Source organism: Sinocyclocheilus rhinocerous, unplaced genomic scaffold, assembly GCF_001515625.1.
Source record: "Sinocyclocheilus rhinocerous isolate Xijiao unplaced genomic scaffold, SAMN03320098_v1.1 scaffold2754, whole genome shotgun sequence".
In the NCBI taxonomy this organism is placed as follows: domain Eukaryota; kingdom Metazoa; phylum Chordata; class Actinopteri; order Cypriniformes; family Cyprinidae; genus Sinocyclocheilus; species Sinocyclocheilus rhinocerous.
In genome coordinates this window covers 638002-656482 of record NW_015634251.1, presented here as the reverse complement: position 1 = coordinate 656482, position 18481 = coordinate 638002, and the positions used below count along the sequence as shown (strand labels likewise).

Here is an 18481-nt window from a genome sequence, read left to right as displayed (position 1 = left end):
AAATCGACGCATTTCAGAAAGGCGGGGCATAGAGGAGAAGCAATAATGTACAGTATGTGTTTTTTTTTAACTTTAAACCGCATAAACATTTCATTACACCAAATACACAAAATAATGTTCTTTTTAGCAACATCATATGACCCCTTTAAAATTAGAATTTGGAATGCTAAAAAATAAGGTTTGAAATACCTTGTTCACTTTAGGCTCAAAGAGTGCCAGTTAGGAAGCCTAAAACGGATGAATCAGCAGCTGTCAAAGCTCCCGCAGGTAATCTAGCCCATTAATTTTGCATTAAATGAAGTGTATACACTTCTGCTCAAAAATGAATACTTTTATTCAGCATGGATACATTAAATGCAAAGTAAGTGACAGTAATGACATTTAAAATATTTTAAATGAATGCTGTTCTTTTGAACTTTCTATTTAAGAATCCTGATGAATTATACAATGGTTCACACAAAAATATTAAGCAGCACACCTGTTTTCAACATTTAATAATTAATAAATGTTTCTTGAGCCACAAATCAACATATTAGAATGATTTCTGAAGGATTATGTGATACTAAATCCTTGAGTAATTGCTGCTGAAAATTCAGCTTTACAATCACATGAATAAGTTACATTTAAAATAGAAAATAGTTATTTTAAATTGTAATATTTCACAAATACTACTTTTTACAGCATTTTGATCAAATACTGTAAATGCAGCTATGTTGGACAAGAGATGTTACAGCACCACATACAGACTAGGTTTTATTAGTCAGTGTTTATTTCTCCATAAAACTGATATGAATGTCATGTGATCCAAAAAAAATCTTCCTTTAGGAAGTGCTGTGTCCTTCTCCCCTGACCCGGCGGCCCTGCGCAGTATTCTACTGAATGAAGGTGTGAGGGCTGGTGGAGCAACACCCAGAGCTTCCACCTGTCCCACTGGCAGAGGAACCTCCATTTATTCTGTGAGTTTGCTCGGATGGATTCAACTTCCAGTTGTGTGCTATAATGAAGGTGTTTTGCATCATGTACCTTTCTTTACTTCAGGCCCAGAGAGTCCCAGTGAAGAAGAATAAGCCTGAAGCCGTGGCAGCAGCAACATCATCTCAGTGTAAGTTTGACTCTCCAATGTTTCTCCCCCTTCAACATCATGTTTTCGACCCTTTAAACCAATGATTCTCTGCTGTGGTGCAGGCGCAGTTAGAACACCAGTGATGAAGTGGACACCGCAGCGGGTCGCAAAATCCAAACCACAGTCAATGGTGAGTATTCTCCTGTCTTGTCTCATTGTTTTGTACAGTATCCATTGCCATAAATTAAAGGTTTTTTTTTTTTAAACCCAAGTCAAGGCTATAGAAAGTCTTCAATATCTTCAGCTTTTTTCTTTGTGTGTGTGTGAGATCTGTTGTAAAAACGACTTGTGTCTCAGGTTTATGTTTACTGTTTATATTTACAGAGGAAGCTTTGTACTACCCAAAAGATGTCCAGTTTAAGGGGCTCCCCAGGTTTGCGTGAATCTTACGACCCAAGCACTGGACTCTTGGTGTGCCAGAAGGTAAAACAGCCCCATAATGCAGAACCCTTGTACTTTCTTACTTTATCTACACAATAAAATGTCAGGTTAACACTAGGTGTTGAATGTGTTATAGGGGAAGGATGTCGTTCAAAGGTTATTTGAGGACCAAGAGCAGATGGACGATGACCAGATAGGCCAAGATGACGTACAGTTACTGAACAGCCACCAAACCGTACGATTGATTTAACTCGAAAACATTAATTTATGCATCACTGGTCAGTTTCTTGATGGCCTAAAAGTAATCTCACATGACTTCTCTCCATGCAGACTGAAGCACAGTCAACAATTAAAGAAAATTCTGATTCAAATCATTGTCACACCGAGAACGAAGGCAAGAAAACAGTCCAGCCTTTCATACAAGCAGCACACAGAGGGTCAGTCATTGTTTTCTCATCAAGCCAAAGACTTGGATCAGACCGGTCTCTGAAGAATCCTGGGATAAGTGCCCCTCTGCAGCTCTGTTTAGGCCAGTTTACATCCCATAATGCACTACCACAGCAATCAGACCAAAGTAAAGGATCACAGATCAATCCCAGCTTAGACCTGCCTAAACAAAGCCAATCTAAAGGTAACCATTCCATCCAAAGTGAACCTAAATTGAACCTTTTTTTCTGTTTTCTATTTTTAAATGACCATATCTATCTAATGTTGTAATTAATGATCCTTAAGCAGACATTTTGCACATCCTGAAGACTTTTAAGCATTTGTAGTAGTGCTTACTGCATTAAATGCATTTCCACATCTGTCTGTAGCTCCTGCTGTCAAGCAGTTTACCGCTATGTCTGCTCTGCGGCGGCGTCATACTCCTCTGGAGGAGATGTTTCTGGACGAGGAATGTGCTGCGTACACCTCTCGCCTGCTGTCCTGCCCACTGCAGCCCCGCTGTGGCAACCCGGTGGCCGCCACACTTCTGTTTCAAGACTCTACTGTGAGTGATCATTGTGTTTTGAATTGTGCATTGCACACTAAACCGGTTGTCAAGTTGAATAGCTGTTGATACATCTTATCTCTCTCCTCTACAGTGTTTTTTACCCATTGGCCTGTCTTCTCCTATACGTCCTGTCCCTTCAGGTTCTTTTATCAGAGCATAAAGGCAGATGTCTCACAACACATTGCACATGTCAGTCTGTGTATGTAAGACTGTCTGAAACCGTATTTCTAGTTGCACTTTTGATATGAAATGTCATAGTCAGATTCCACAAGCAGCAAAGTATTGGACGGGCACAATATTTGGTGAGATTCACTGTTGACAACATGACTGAATGCAAAATTATCTCTACATATTGAACACTTTCAACATTTTTACACTGAATTGTCACTGACTGAAAACACTGTGAGCTTTCCACTTGTCTCTTGTATAAAGTGTATAATAAATCTCTATATAAACAGTTTTACATTAAGCTTTGTCTTTATAAATGTCCGTTCTTTTTTTTCCTGCTATTACAATATTGTAGATGTCCTTTGTGAAATCGTTTAATATTATTTGGTGCTCAAGCTTTAAAACACTAAAATATTTAACATAGATTTAATTGAAAATTAATTAAGAATATTCTTATTTTGAAGAGTAAAAGATCTGAATTTCTGAATTATTATATAAAAGTATATTAGAACAAATTATTATATTTTGTAATATATATATACTGTAAATTATAAATATATTGGTTTTCAATCAGTAAGCTACATTTAAATAAATATTAAAATAAAACATGACATTAAGACTGTTTATGTAACATTGAGTCATGGTAAACTTGATCTTTTTATTAAGCATGTAACCTTTGCTGTGCAATTCAAGTTGATGCTTTATATATAGCTGAGTCAAGGGGTGTGTGACTGCGGTGTCTGTGTTTGTGAAATGAAATCCAGGGGGTGGGCACGAATTGCTGGAACTCCGTCCTATTAAACCCTTCCCTCTGGAGCCCCTTGCTTTGAGAGACTGTGCAAACGCATCTTTCATTCGCCTCCTTTTCCAATTTCCTCTGCCACCAATTTCTGGAATACCTGAATCATGGCTAACATAAACACAGCTGGGGTCGATCCGACAAAGATGGGGGTCGGACGGGCCATTGCTGTACTGACGTCAGGTGGTGATGCCCAAGGTAAGCAGAAAGTAGTGATCTGCCTCTTAGACTTTGTGCTAGTTCCTATGGTGGTCTTCAAGAGGGTGTTCAAAGAAATGCCTGCATGGATAATTAGATTCTAGTGAATTTGGTGCAATTTTTGGAATATCCTTGTATACACAATAAGAGCTTTTCCCCCTCCGATACAGTATTCATATTGTTATAGACACTGTTTTTATGTTCAAAGTCATGATTCTCTGATGTTCTCTATGGTTTAAAACTATCATGAATAAACATGAGCTAAACTTTAACTTTTTAAATGAATTTCTATCTATCCTGTTAAATTTAAAATTAAAGGAGTTAAAATTTAAGAAGCTGAAGCAGAAAATAGAACTAAATGTACTGATAAAAAGAAATCTAGCATTTTGGTTTGCTCTGGTCCGTTAAGGTCAATGCTCTTGTAGCCTTTAGCTTTAGCCTGTAGCTCTTGTCCCCGTCTTTCCATAATTGAAGGCTAAATTTATCTCCAGTGACCTTCTTCAGAAATGACATGAGGTTATGGAGTGTAGCAGGCTTTTCCACAGCTGCTCACTGTTGAAACTAGAGACACTGAGCTGCGTTTGTACACAACACCGTCCGAACACCTACAGCTTTAGTGCTGAGTTCACAGAATTAAGTTATCTCAGACACTCTTGTTCACATCATTCCACAATGCGGTCAAGTAATGAAATGTCATGAGGAGTATCTCTCTGTACTTTCCTAGAAGCCCTGTGTATCCTTCTGTATATGATATGTTTTCTTGTCTATTGCAGGGATGAATGCAGCTGTGAGGGCCACTGTCAGAGTTGGCCTTTACACTGGAGCCAAAGTCTTCTTTGTCCATGAGGTACGTTATTATAAGAATACTAACGAAAATGTCCATGCCAATCACATCTGTTAACATTGTTGCTGATGTCATGTGCAGGGATATCAGGGATTGGTTGATGGAGGGGATCACATCCGTCCTGCTACATGGGAGAGTGTGTCTATGATGCTACAGCTGGTGCGCCTTCAGATGCTGGAATTTATTCAATTCCGGTTTATTATTAACTTAACTTTTTAAGTAGTGTTGCGATTGTCTGTGTTCTTTGTATCTGTCTGAAGGGTGGCACAGTCATTGGCAGTGCCCGCTGTAAGGATTTCCAGACCAGGGAGGGGCGTTTGAAGGCTGCCTTCAATCTCGTCAAACTAGGGGTCACCAACCTTTGTGTAATTGGTGGCGATGGCAGTTTGACCGGTGCCAACATGTTTCGCACTGAGTGGAGTGACTTGCTGAAAGATCTAATCAGCAAAGGTAAACAATCTGTATTGAAGGTACAGATCATTTCAACATGTTTTTTTTTATATATATATAATTTTTACTGTTTTAATATATTTTACATGTAATTTATTCCTGTGATGGCAAAGCTGCATTTTCAGCATCATCACTCCAGTCTTCAGTGTCACATGATCCTTCAGAAATCATTCTAATATGTGGATTTGCTGCTCAAGAAACATTTCTATCATCTTGTTTCTCAAGATACATTGTTTTTTTGATTCTCTGATGAATCGATAGAGAAAGAACATTACAAGAAAATTATCTTTCATAACATTATACATGTCTTTACAGTCATTTTTGATCTATTTAATGTACCTTTACTGAATAAAAATATGAATTTCTTTAAAAATAAATAAACAAATCTTTCTGTATCCCAAATGGCATATACTGAACTGACAGCCACATTTGTACGCAGGTAAGATCACAAAGGAGGAGGCCAAGACTTCATCTCATCTGAATATTGTCGGTATGGTTGGTTCTATCGACAATGACTTCTGTGGAACGGACATGACCATTGGCACAGACTCTGCCCTACATCGTATCATTGAGGTGGTGGACAGTATCACCACAACAGCACAAAGGTCACAAATATTTGCAGTTTATCAAATTAGCTAATATCCTCAGTGTTCTGTTATTTTGCTTTGGCATTTGTTCCTACATTGTGACCTCTGCTCTCACCCACAGTCATCAACGTGCTTTTATCCTAGAGGTCATGGGAAGACACTGTGGGTAAGAATGTGATTGTGTATGTATGCTTATACACTGAAGTGAGCATATGTGTGCAACAGAACTGAAATTGAGACCAGACCCCCTAATACCTAGATCATATGGTTCACATGCCAGAATCTCACATTTAATTAACTGAAATGATCTTGCATTTGTTGAGCACAATATGTGTGTGTGTGTGTGTTTCAGTTACCTGGCTCTGGTTACTGCTCTTGCGTGTGGTGCTGACTGGGTGTTTATTCCTGAGATGCCTCCAGATGATGGATGGGAGGATCATTTGTGTAGAAGACTCACTGAGGTACTAAGAAATTGACAAAATGCAAGAAATGTACACAGAAAAAAAATTATATAGTTGTCACATAGTTTTACATCCTTGAAATACACTACCGTTCAAACGTTTGGGGTTTGGTTAGAATTTGTTTTTTTAATGTTTTTGAAATAATTCTCTTATTCTCACCCAGGCTTATTATTACAAATATTATACAGTTTAAAATCTAATTTTCTATTTCTATTTTAATATATATTAAAATGTTTGTGTGTGTGATGACAGAAGCTGAATTTTCAGCAGTCATTACTCCAATCTTCAGTGTCACATGATCCTTCAGAAATCATTCTAATGCTGATTTGCGGTCCAAGAAACATATCCAAAAAACATTTGTGCTGCTTAATATTTTTGTGGAAACGGTGATATATTTTTTTCAGGATTCTTGGATGAATAGAAAGCAAAAAACAGCATTTATTTGAGAGATAGTTTTTCTGTAAAAATTTAAATGTCTTTACTGTCACATTTGATCAATTTAATGCATTTTTGCTAAATAAAACGATTAATTTCTTCTTCCTCTAAAAAAATTAAATCTTACTGACCCTAAACCTTTGAAAAGCAGTGTAAATTTACTGGAAAAGCAAAACTGTAAATTAATAAAAACTTGTCAGAAGACATATTTTAGTACTTTTTTTCATGTATTTTTCTTATTGGTTTGGAAAAGTCCAAAAATAGATCAATTAAGAGAAAAAGTAATCAAAAATGCAGTAAAGAAGAAAGAGAATTATTTACAATAAATTAGTTTAGTTTAATTTTTCTTTAAACTATAAGAAAATAGCTGGTTGTTTGAACCATAAATCTAACAAAAATTGGTACGGTTTGTGCATTAATCAAGAAAAATGTCAATATTTTGACTGAAAAACAAAACAATGCCTGCATGGATAATTAGATTCTAGTGAATTTGGTGCAATTTTTGGAATATCCTTGTATACACAATAAGAGCTTTTCCCCCTCCGATACAGTATTCATATTGTTATAGACACTGTTTTTATGTTCAAAGTCATGATTCTCTGATGTTCTCTATGGTTTAAAACTATCATGAATAAACATGAGCTAAACTTTAACTTTTTAAATGAATTTCTATCTATCCTGTTAAATTTAAAATTAAAGGAGTTAAAATTTAAGAAGCTGAAGCAGAAAATAGAACTAAATGTACTGATAAAAAGAAATCTAGCATTTTGGTTTGCTCTGGTCCGTTAAGGTCAATGCTCTTGTAGCCTTTAGCTTTAGCCTGTAGCTCTTGTCCCCGTCTTTCCATAATTGAAGGCTAAATTTATCTCCAGTGACCTTCTTCAGAAATGACATGAGGTTATGGAGTGTAGCAGGCTTTTCCACAGCTGCTCACTGTTGAAACTAGAGACACTGAGCTGCGTTTGTACACAACACCGTCCGAACACCTACAGCTTTAGTGCTGAGTTCACAGAATTAAGTTATCTCAGACACTCTTGTTCACATCATTCCACAATGCGGTCAAGTAATGAAATGTCATGAGGAGTATCTCTCTGTACTTTCCTAGAAGCCCTGTGTATCCTTCTGTATATGATATGTTTTCTTGTCTATTGCAGGGATGAATGCAGCTGTGAGGGCCACTGTCAGAGTTGGCCTTTACACTGGAGCCAAAGTCTTCTTTGTCCATGAGGTACGTTATTATAAGAATACTAACGAAAATGTCCATGCCAATCACATCTGTTAACATTGTTGCTGATGTCATGTGCAGGGATATCAGGGATTGGTTGATGGAGGGGATCACATCCGTCCTGCTACATGGGAGAGTGTGTCTATGATGCTACAGCTGGTGCGCCTTCAGATGCTGGAATTTATTCAATTCCGGTTTATTATTAACTTAACTTTTTAAGTAGTGTTGCGATTGTCTGTGTTCTTTGTATCTGTCTGAAGGGTGGCACAGTCATTGGCAGTGCCCGCTGTAAGGATTTCCAGACCAGGGAGGGGCGTTTGAAGGCTGCCTTCAATCTCGTCAAACTAGGGGTCACCAACCTTTGTGTAATTGGTGGCGATGGCAGTTTGACCGGTGCCAACATGTTTCGCACTGAGTGGAGTGACTTGCTGAAAGATCTAATCAGCAAAGGTAAACAATCTGTATTGAAGGTACAGATCATTTCAACATGTTTTTTTTTATATATATATAATTTTTACTGTTTTAATATATTTTACATGTAATTTATTCCTGTGATGGCAAAGCTGCATTTTCAGCATCATCACTCCAGTCTTCAGTGTCACATGATCCTTCAGAAATCATTCTAATATGTGGATTTGCTGCTCAAGAAACATTTCTATCATCTTGTTTCTCAAGATACATTGTTTTTTTGATTCTCTGATGAATCGATAGAGAAAGAACATTACAAGAAAATTATCTTTCATAACATTATACATGTCTTTACAGTCATTTTTGATCTATTTAATGTACCTTTACTGAATAAAAATATGAATTTCTTTAAAAATAAATAAACAAATCTTTCTGTATCCCAAATGGCATATACTGAACTGACAGCCACATTTGTACGCAGGTAAGATCACAAAGGAGGAGGCCAAGACTTCATCTCATCTGAATATTGTCGGTATGGTTGGTTCTATCGACAATGACTTCTGTGGAACGGACATGACCATTGGCACAGACTCTGCCCTACATCGTATCATTGAGGTGGTGGACAGTATCACCACAACAGCACAAAGGTCACAAATATTTGCAGTTTATCAAATTAGCTAATATCCTCAGTGTTCTGTTATTTTGCTTTGGCATTTGTTCCTACATTGTGACCTCTGCTCTCACCCACAGTCATCAACGTGCTTTTATCCTAGAGGTCATGGGAAGACACTGTGGGTAAGAATGTGATTGTGTATGTATGCTTATACACTGAAGTGAGCATATGTGTGCAACAGAACTGAAATTGAGACCAGACCCCCTAATACCTAGATCATATGGTTCACATGCCAGAATCTCACATTTAATTAACTGAAATGATCTTGCATTTGTTGAGCACAATATGTGTGTGTGTGTGTGTTTCAGTTACCTGGCTCTGGTTACTGCTCTTGCGTGTGGTGCTGACTGGGTGTTTATTCCTGAGATGCCTCCAGATGATGGATGGGAGGATCATTTGTGTAGAAGACTCACTGAGGTACTAAGAAATTGACAAAATGCAAGAAATGTACACAGAAAAAAAATTATATAGTTGTCACATAGTTTTACATCCTTGAAATACACTACCGTTCAAACGTTTGGGGTTTGGTTAGAATTTGTTTTTTTAATGTTTTTGAAATAATTCTCTTATTCTCACCCAGGCTTATTATTACAAATATTATACAGTTTAAAATCTAATTTTCTATTTCTATTTTAATATATATTAAAATGTTTGTGTGTGTGATGACAGAAGCTGAATTTTCAGCAGTCATTACTCCAATCTTCAGTGTCACATGATCCTTCAGAAATCATTCTAATGCTGATTTGCGGTCCAAGAAACATATCCAAAAAACATTTGTGCTGCTTAATATTTTTGTGGAAACGGTGATATATTTTTTTCAGGATTCTTGGATGAATAGAAAGCAAAAAACAGCATTTATTTGAGAGATAGTTTTTCTGTAAAAATTTAAATGTCTTTACTGTCACATTTGATCAATTTAATGCATTTTTGCTAAATAAAACGATTAATTTCTTCTTCCTCTAAAAAAATTAAATCTTACTGACCCTAAACCTTTGAAAAGCAGTGTAAATTTACTGGAAAAGCAAAACTGTAAATTAATAAAAACTTGTCAGAAGACATATTTTAGTACTTTTTTTCATGTATTTTTCTTATTGGTTTGGAAAAGTCCAAAAATAGATCAATTAAGAGAAAAAGTAATCAAAAATGCAGTAAAGAAGAAAGAGAATTATTTACAATAAATTAGTTTAGTTTAATTTTTCTTTAAACTATAAGAAAATAGCTGGTTGTTTGAACCATAAATCTAACAAAAATTGGTACGGTTTGTGCATTAATCAAGAAAAATGTCAATATTTTGACTGAAAAACAAAACAAAACGTTCATAATGATTGATAATTTTGTCTCTCCTCAAACAGACCAGAAAGGCAGGTTCTCGTTTGAATGTGATAATTGTGGCCGAAGGAGCAATCAACAAAGAAGGGAAACCAATCACCTGTGACCAGCTAAAAGATGTAACTTAACCCCTGACCATACTATACAACCCATGCTCTTGAAACAGATGCTCTAATATAGTTTTGTAAACGCCACCTATAAGTGCACTTTAATTATGCTTATCTGTTCACCTACAGCTGGTGACAAAGAGGCTGGGCTATGATACTCGTGCCACTACCCTCGGACATGTGCAGAGAGGTGGCACCCCCTCAGCTTTTGACAGAGTGCTAGTGAGTAGTCCCTCTTCTCATTTTGTCACCTTTCGATCATCTGCGCCATTTTTATTTCATGAGAGTTTAAATGTGGGTGTTTATTGTATGTCAGGGCAGTAGGATGGGTGTGGAGGCTGTAATGGCTCTGCTGGAAGCCACTCCAGAAACTCCTGCCTGTGTGGTCAGTCTCTCTGGGAACCAGGCCGTCAGACTCCCCCTGATGGAGTGTGTGCAAGTGGTGTGTATAAAGTACATACATTTTAGATGTGACCTAATTTAAGATTTAGAATTTACTATGACAACAGGCCCCCCATCAAAAGTGTCCTCACTCTTCTCCTTTTTTTTGATACTGTTTTAGATGTAAACAGATTTAAATCGTCTTTAGTCTTGAGTCGTTCACGAACTGCATACACAATATACACAGTAGTATACTGCATAAAAGGAGCTGCTTCATCGCTGACAAACGATAGGCATGTGCAAGTTTTGTTTCCTACTTTGGATTGTAGGTAAATACTCACCTCATCCAGTGCTCTGTTTTCTGTCTTATAAAAACATCCTGGTACGTATTTCGGTGTGCGAATCTGCTGCAAACGATTCAGTGTGTGAGTGAACTGTTCGAACGAATCAAACTGAATCGCGTTAGACCGCTCAAAAAATAGTAATTCATTCGAGAATCTGGCATCATTCGTTCTCATTTTAAACAGCTGACGCCCCCGACTATGATTTGCAACACTTGTTCTTTTTTATTGTATTTATTTATACAATATATTATATATTAAATATAATATTCATTTAATTTTTCTTTTCAACATATAGACCAAGGATGTCACTGTTGCAATGAATGAGGGTCGATTTGACGATGCTGTTAAGCTCAGGGGAAGGTATGTTTGGAAATATCATACTTTTTTTGTTATTAAAATAAACTTGTATAGTATCACTATTAAATGATTCAAACTCAAAAATGTCTGCCTGTGCAGGAGTTTTGAGAATAACTGGAACACATATAAGCTCCTGGCTCATGTGCGCCCCCCAGAGACAAAGGTGAGGAGATTCGAAAATAAAATTGAAAAAAAAGAAAGAAAATAATTTATATTTAAATAATTTTTTTATAAATTAAAAAAAAAGTTTAAAAATAATAATAATAATAACATTAATATTAGTATTGCTTATAATTCATTACCTTTTTCTTATTTTTTATCTTTTTATTCTTATTTTTATTATGTGTTTCTTCTTTGTATACCTTTTTCTTCATCAGAGTAACATTAATGTGGCTATTTTGAATGTGGGTGCTCCCTGTGCTGGCATGAACGCAGCTGTACGTGCAGCTGTCAGGATCGGCATCATCCAGGGTCACAACATGCTGGCTGTTCATGATGGCTTTGAAGGTCTGGCTGAGGAAAAGGTAAGCAGCATTGACCAATTGAGTTCCGTTTCAAAGTTTGGGGTTCGGTAAAAATAAAAAAAAATTCTGGCCACCAAGGCTGAATTTATTTGATAAAAATTCAGTACAAACAGTAATGTTTTTAAATATTATTACAATTTAAAATATCTGATTTCTATTATGATATATTTTCAAATGTAAAGCAAAGTTGAATATTCAGCAGCTATTATTCCAGTGCCATTACTTCAGTGTTGCAGGATCATATAGAAATCCTAGTATTCTGATATACTGATTTTGTGCTCTTTTGTGCTATTAATATCTTATTAATATATTCTTGAAAACTTAAAGAATAGCATTTATTTGAAATACAGTAGATGTCTTTTACAGTCAGTTTTGAACAATTTAATGTGTCCTTGCTGAATAAAACTAGTACTTTCTTTAAAAAAAATCTTACTGACCTTAAATTTGTAAATGGTGGCTATGTTATAAAATGTAATAAAAACTATTATGAGGACATTAAAGCCATTGTAGTGTTGTCATATTCTGTCTAACTTAATGTTGTTAGATTGAGCCCATCACCTGGAACACTGTTGGAGACTGGACAGGGAAAGGTGGCTCTGAGTTGGGAACCAAAAGGTACTGGTCACTCCTGTAGATATTCTTCATCATCATTTATAGTTCTGCAATATTTAAAAAGTTCCTCTCTTTTGTTTATGCAGAGTGTTACCTGGAAAGTACATGGAGGAGATCAGCTTGAATATTGCCAAGTACAATATTCATGCTCTGGTCATCATTGGGGGTTTTGAGGCAAGTGATGAAATGTAATGATATGATATACAATACAATGCCTATAATATACAATATAATGTCCTGTTCTGTTCTCATTCTGTCCATATTCTGTTCAGGTCACATTAAAATTCCCATTTTCAGGCATTTTCAGGTGCATTGGAGATGGTTCAAGGCAGAGGGAAATATGAAGAGCTGTGTATTCCCATGGTGATCATTCCTGCTACTGTATCTAACAATGTGCCTGGCTCAGACTTCAGCATTGGAGCCGACACCGCCCTTAACACCATCACCACGGTTAGAGATACGGCACACATACTGTCTGGATGCACAGTATATAAATACCATAATGATTATCAGCCAATATTTGTAAATAATTTCATTAATTTAAAAAATTTATTTAGATTTTTTTATTGATCTGTTTATTTTATTTTATTTTTTTAACTTTATGACAAAATCTTTAAAACCATTAATTTAACATCAAATCATAATGTATTTATAAAGCACAATGAAAACAACAGTAGTTGACCACTGTGCTGTACAAACCTTGCTAAAAAGACATAAATAAATATAAACAGTTCTGACCGCAATGCACTAAAGAGGAGAAAATCAAAAACAAACACTGATAGGTGACAGATCCTTATACTCTAAGGACAGTTATACGCCTTGGAAAAAAGGTAAGTTTTTAACTTGGATTTAAATTCAGATTCTGAAAAGACTAATCGGAGGGAGACTGGAAGACTATTCCATAGTTTAGGCCCAGCAATTGAAAAGGCACGGTCACCCCTCAACTTCAATCTAGATCTCGGGACCATCAACACTCTTTGCTCAGAAGACCTCAGCGATCTAACAGATGTATTTGGGTTTAAAAGATCACAGAGATATTCAGGAGCCGTTCCACTAAGAGCTTTAAAAACAAACAGTAAAATTTTAAACTCGATTCTGTAACAGACCGGCAACCAGTGCAAAGAGCATAATACGGGGGAGATATGATCAAATTTGCATGTGCCAGTCAAATGTCTGGCAGCTGCATTTTGAACCATCTGAAGTCGATTTATATTTGATTGACTTATTCCCATATAAAGGGAATTACAATAATTAAGCCTTGATGACACAAATGCATGGATCACTCTCTCGAACTCTTGAAACGATAAAAAACTCTTGGCTTTTGATAGCAATCTTAATTGGAAGAAACTGGATTTGACTACAGAATTTATCTGTTTATCGAACTTGAGTGCAGAATCGAAAGTAACACCCAAATGTTTCACAGACAGTTTTCTGTAGGAGTCCAGATCTCCCAAATCACAATCAGGGGTTCCCGAAGACCCAAACACAATGACGTCTGTTTTGCCCTCATTAAGATGTAAAAAGGTTTGAAGAGAACCAAGACTTAATATCAGACAAACACCTATTCAGTGATCCTAAGCCTCTTTTATCATTTTTCCTCAAGGGCAGGTAGATTTGGGTGTCATCAGCATAAAACTGAAATGACACCCCATGCTTGGTAAGGATGGACCCAGAGGAAGCATATATAATGAGAACAGAACAGGGGCCAAAATGGAGCCCTGGGGAACTCCAAAATGCAAGATAGAGCTAGATAAAGAAAAACCATCAAGACAAACAGAAAACATTCTGTCTTCAAGATGGGATTTAAACCAGTCGAGAACACAACCTGTAATGCCCACACATTGTTCAAGGCGTTATATAAGGATTCTATGATCGATAGTATCAAACGCAGCACTTCAAGGGTTAGTTCACCCAAAAATGAAAATTAGGCTGCGTTTTACTCACCCCAGAGGCATCCTATGTGTATATGCCTTTCTTCTTTCAGACGAATCCAGTCGGAGTTATATTAAAAATTGTCTTTGATCTTTCAAGCTGTTTAATGCCACTCAGTGGGTGTTGCATTGCTTCAGTCCAAAAGAACTTAAATAAAAATCGCCCATCGATTAAAAAAGTGTCTCACAAGTGTCTGCGCAACGCTGACCTCATATGTCATGCTCCCAGAACTGCTTCTGTGTACAACTGTTGGCGCAAGCTACATTAAAGTGATTATTACGTTTTGAATATGGATATTTTTCTTACAAAAACGCATCGATTCGCTACAGAAGGCCTTTGTTCACTCCCCGGAGCCGTGTGAGACACTTTTTTTTATGGATGGGCAATTTTTATTTAAGTTCTTTTGGACTGAAGCAATGCAACACCCACTGAGTGGCATTAAACAGCTTGAAAGATCAAAGACAATTTTTTATATAACTCCGACTGGATTCGTCTGAAAGAAGAAAGTCATATACACCTAGGATGCCTCGGGGGTGAGTAAAACGCAGCCTAATTTTCATTTTTGGGTGAACTAACCCTTTAAATCTAATAGTAAAAGTATCACAGAGTCCCCTGAATCTACAGATAATAAAATATCATTCAACACTTTTAAAAGTGCAGTCTCGGTGCTATGATGTTTCCTAAACCCAGATTGAAATTTTTCAAAAACACTATTTGACTCTAAAAAAACTCTGCAGTTGTACTAAAACAGCCTTTTCTAAGGCTTTTGAAAGAAAAGATAAATTTGAAATGGGTCTATAATTTGATAGGATGGTAGGGTCAAGATTAGATTTTTTTAAGCAAGGGTTTAACAATTGCATGCTTTATTTTGGGACAGTCGCTGTAAGAAGAGACTTGTTTATTATAGCTAAAATACTTGGCCCAAGAACATCGAAGACCTGAAGCAAGAACCGTGTGGGAATGATGTCTTGCGGACATGTAGTAGGTTTTAGCTGCTTAATAATATATTGAAAGGAGTTTAAAGAGATTGTCTGGAATTCATTACAGGTAGAAGTACAAAGAGAGGGGTCTGACCAATCACAATTTGGAGGTATAATATGCTGTCTTATGTCAACTATTTTATCTGTAAAAAAATTAAGAAAGCTGTCACATACTGCAGGTGATGCATTAAAACATTATTTAAATATATTTTAATAACACTGTTAAATGTAATCTATACCAAATTTTCAAATTAATGTCTGTTTTTCATTATGTACATTATAATGTTATGATGTCTGAATTGACTTACAGCATTTAAAATAATTTACAGTTTTATTCCTATCTATATTCTGAAGGTTTTTACAGAGGAATTTGTTAATATATAGTTTACCTGACATATATTTAACATTTTATTTCTAAAAACATGGAGAATTTTTTTTATTGGGTTCTTTTTTATTGGATTCTGATTAATGGAATGATAAAAAGTGATATCCTATTTTTTATTTTTATTTTTTGTAAAAAACAAAACAAAAACAAAAAACTTTTGAACCTGCTTCAGTTCTCGCATTTCTGTTCTGGACATTTATGCAAATTATTGCTTATTTAATCAGATAATGCCTCATTTCAGAAATCTTGTAATACAAAACAGTTGTCTTAATGTACAGTGATTAATCAACTGGGAAAAATATGATGATGTCTATTTTTTTTTTTTTTTTCCCTGTTCACTTGCAATGTCTTGCCTGTTTTAGTTTTAATTTGTTTCAACAAAATGGCTATTTATTGGTTATTCACCTTAACACAAATTATTGGCTAATAAGTATCGACCAGAATTGTAATACTGGTGCATTCATAGTAATTGGTTGTTCTCTAATTGGGCATTTCCACACATGAGGCTTCTGTAGACCTGTGACAGGATCAAGCAGTCAGCAGCGGGAACTAAGCGGCGTGTGTTCATCATCGAGACTATGGGAGGATACTGCGGCTACCTGGCCACCATGGCTGGTCTCTCTGCAGGAGCTGATGCTGCTTATATATATGAAGAGAGGTTTGGCATCCGTGACTTAGAGGTAACAAACAACTCAAATGTCATAAGAATAACTGATATCACTCAAAGTGGATTAAACCAAACCATTCGATTTGAATTTCTCCAATAATTTATGTTTGCAGAGAAATGTGGAACATCTTGTTGAGAAGATGAAGACCACTGTTAAGAGAGGCCTAATTCTTAGGTTTGTCATTCAGTGTTTGTGAATGTGAACACCAGTTTAGTTTGTTTTTACTTTTGAGGTGAGACTGCTTAAAGGAATAACTTCTATCAACAGCATGCCTCAGTGAATCATAGTGGAACATGAATAGTCAGACACCTTTCAACTAACATGTCTTGCAGAAATGAAAACTGCAATTCCAACTACACCACTGATTTCATCTTCAACCTGTATTCAGAGGAAGGAAAGGGTGTTTTTGACTGCCGTAAGAATGTCCTTGGCCATATGCAGCAGGTTAGATGTAATAAAAATCAAGAATGCACATTTATCAGGAGTTTGTATTTTGTCTGACAAATGTTCTTTTTCTAGGGTGGCACCCCAACTCCTTTTGACAGAAACTTTGCTACCAAGATGGGTGCTAAGGCTGTTCTCTGGCTCACTGAGAAGCTGAAGGAGTGTTATAGACATGGTGAGAAACAATGCGGTCTATTATTTCTTTATATTTTAGTTGTCCATGCCATAGCAACACTGTATATCAGTCTGCTCAAAATTTCAATACTTTAATTTTGTTGCGGTGTACATCTTGTTGTTATGGCTGATCTTTTTGTACATTTGAATGGATAATATATGATGCATTGGATACATTATATATGGATAATGTATCCAAGATGATATATAAAAGTTTAGGGTCAATAAGCTAAAAAAAATCATGCATGGAAACATTAAATTGAACAAAAGTGAAGGTAAAGACATGTATAACGTTACAAATTATTTCTATTTCAAATAGATGTTGTTCTTTTAAAGTTTCTATTCAACAAAGAATCTTGAGTCTTCTTTCAAAAACATTTATTGACTTTTAATTGACAGTGGACAATTCTAAAATCATTTCAACTCAAATCAGTATTTCATGTACACGTATGTATTTATTTGGTGAGTAGCTATGTAGTAATGTTCACTCAGCCAGTCTCAGAAAATATTATTTTTATTATTATTATTTGTTTCCAACAGTGAACTGCTGACAAAACATTATCCCTTTACTTAATCAATCATTTGTCAGTAACCAGGACCCTTCCCTTCCCTTTTGACTGTCTGTACAGGGCGAATCTTTGCCAACACCCCAGACTCTGCGTGTGTGTTGGGCATGAGGAAGAGAGGACTGGTGTTACAGCCTCTGGCTGAATTGAAAGAAGAAACAGATTTTGAGTAAGAATCTTCCATTATCATGTGCCATTTAATGCATGTCATTCCTAACTTTGTGACTCAAATAATTCATGACGGTCCACAAACTCCCTCCCTTATCTCTTTCCCTCAGACACCGTATTCCGAAGAACCAGTGGTGGTTGAAGCTGAGGCCTATTATGAAGATCTTGGCCAAGTACCAGATTAGTCTGGACACCTCTGAACACGCTCTTATGGAGCATGTCATCAGCAAGAAGCCTCCAGTGCACATGACTCTCACAAAGTAATCATGAGCAAAAATGAGGACAGACAGATACAACACACATATGAAATGACTGATTTATTTATTTAAGTTATTTGTTCATCTGTCTGTGTCTTATTCATTCATTTTGTTTGTATTTATCGTATTTATGGTAATGCTGTTGCAACATGCAAATTAAAATAATCTTATTATTAAATGCCTTTGGTTTTCTTTTTTCTTTTTTTAATTTAGGAGGGAATGAAAAAACTAAGCCTGGTAAATAAGCCTAGTAAATATTTAAGGATAATGCACACAAGCAACCACTATTTTATTATATATATACATGCCATGATGCATCTGTATGTTTATTCATTACCATCCATTATTGCAATAATGACCAGATATTGTCTTAATTTAAATGTACTGGGTGGGTGAAATGCTCCTTTACGCTCTTAAACGTTAAAATTGTTCCTTTGATTAAGCCTTTGATTGAATAACATCTGTCTGTAAAACATCTCTGTATTTTGGGGGAGTTTATTTTAGACG

The 18481-nt window shown here is 36.0% G+C and overlaps 2 protein-coding genes and 1 long non-coding RNA gene across 4 annotated transcripts in view; 2 read left to right on the top strand and 1 right to left on the bottom strand.

Annotated features, from left to right (window-relative positions):
- LOC107745468 (uncharacterized) overlaps positions 1 to 2676 on the top strand; it is a 6478-nt gene extending 3802 nt beyond the window's left edge. For both annotated transcript variants that reach the window (XM_016559358.1, XM_016559359.1), the window contains exons 10-18: positions 204 to 267; positions 826 to 956; positions 1039 to 1102; positions 1186 to 1253; positions 1448 to 1546; positions 1641 to 1739; positions 1835 to 2135; positions 2320 to 2495; positions 2590 to 2676. In XM_016559358.1, coding sequence (XP_016414844.1) covers positions 204 to 267; positions 826 to 956; positions 1039 to 1102; positions 1186 to 1253; positions 1448 to 1546; positions 1641 to 1739; positions 1835 to 2135; positions 2320 to 2495; positions 2590 to 2658 — 1071 coding nt within the window. In that variant the 3' untranslated portion in view covers positions 2659 to 2676. The remainder of the gene's footprint in view (positions 1 to 203; positions 268 to 825; positions 957 to 1038; positions 1103 to 1185; positions 1254 to 1447; positions 1547 to 1640; positions 1740 to 1834; positions 2136 to 2319; positions 2496 to 2589) is intronic.
- Positions 1 to 2715, bottom strand: part of LOC107745469 (uncharacterized) — a 14979-nt gene extending 12264 nt beyond the window's left edge. Inside the window, exon 1 of the long non-coding RNA XR_001640603.1 lies at positions 2624 to 2715. This is a non-coding gene — a long non-coding RNA (uncharacterized LOC107745469). The remainder of the gene's footprint in view (positions 1 to 2623) is intronic.
- Positions 2716 to 3382: 667 nt separating this feature from the next.
- Positions 3383 to 18481, top strand: LOC107745467 (ATP-dependent 6-phosphofructokinase, muscle type-like). The gene is made up of 22 exons (XM_016559357.1): positions 3383 to 3663; positions 4437 to 4510; positions 4589 to 4666; positions 4768 to 4957; positions 5397 to 5562; positions 5666 to 5710; positions 5897 to 6005; positions 10099 to 10194; positions 10312 to 10404; positions 10499 to 10624; positions 11203 to 11267; positions 11364 to 11427; positions 11642 to 11788; positions 12333 to 12403; positions 12487 to 12574; positions 12698 to 12850; positions 16213 to 16377; positions 16478 to 16539; positions 16698 to 16809; positions 16885 to 16984; positions 17613 to 17718; positions 17828 to 18481. Exons 1-22 carry the CDS (start codon positions 3573 to 3575, stop codon positions 17979 to 17981), a joined length of 2355 nt encoding a protein of 784 aa, XP_016414843.1. The 5' UTR covers positions 3383 to 3572; the 3' UTR covers positions 17982 to 18481.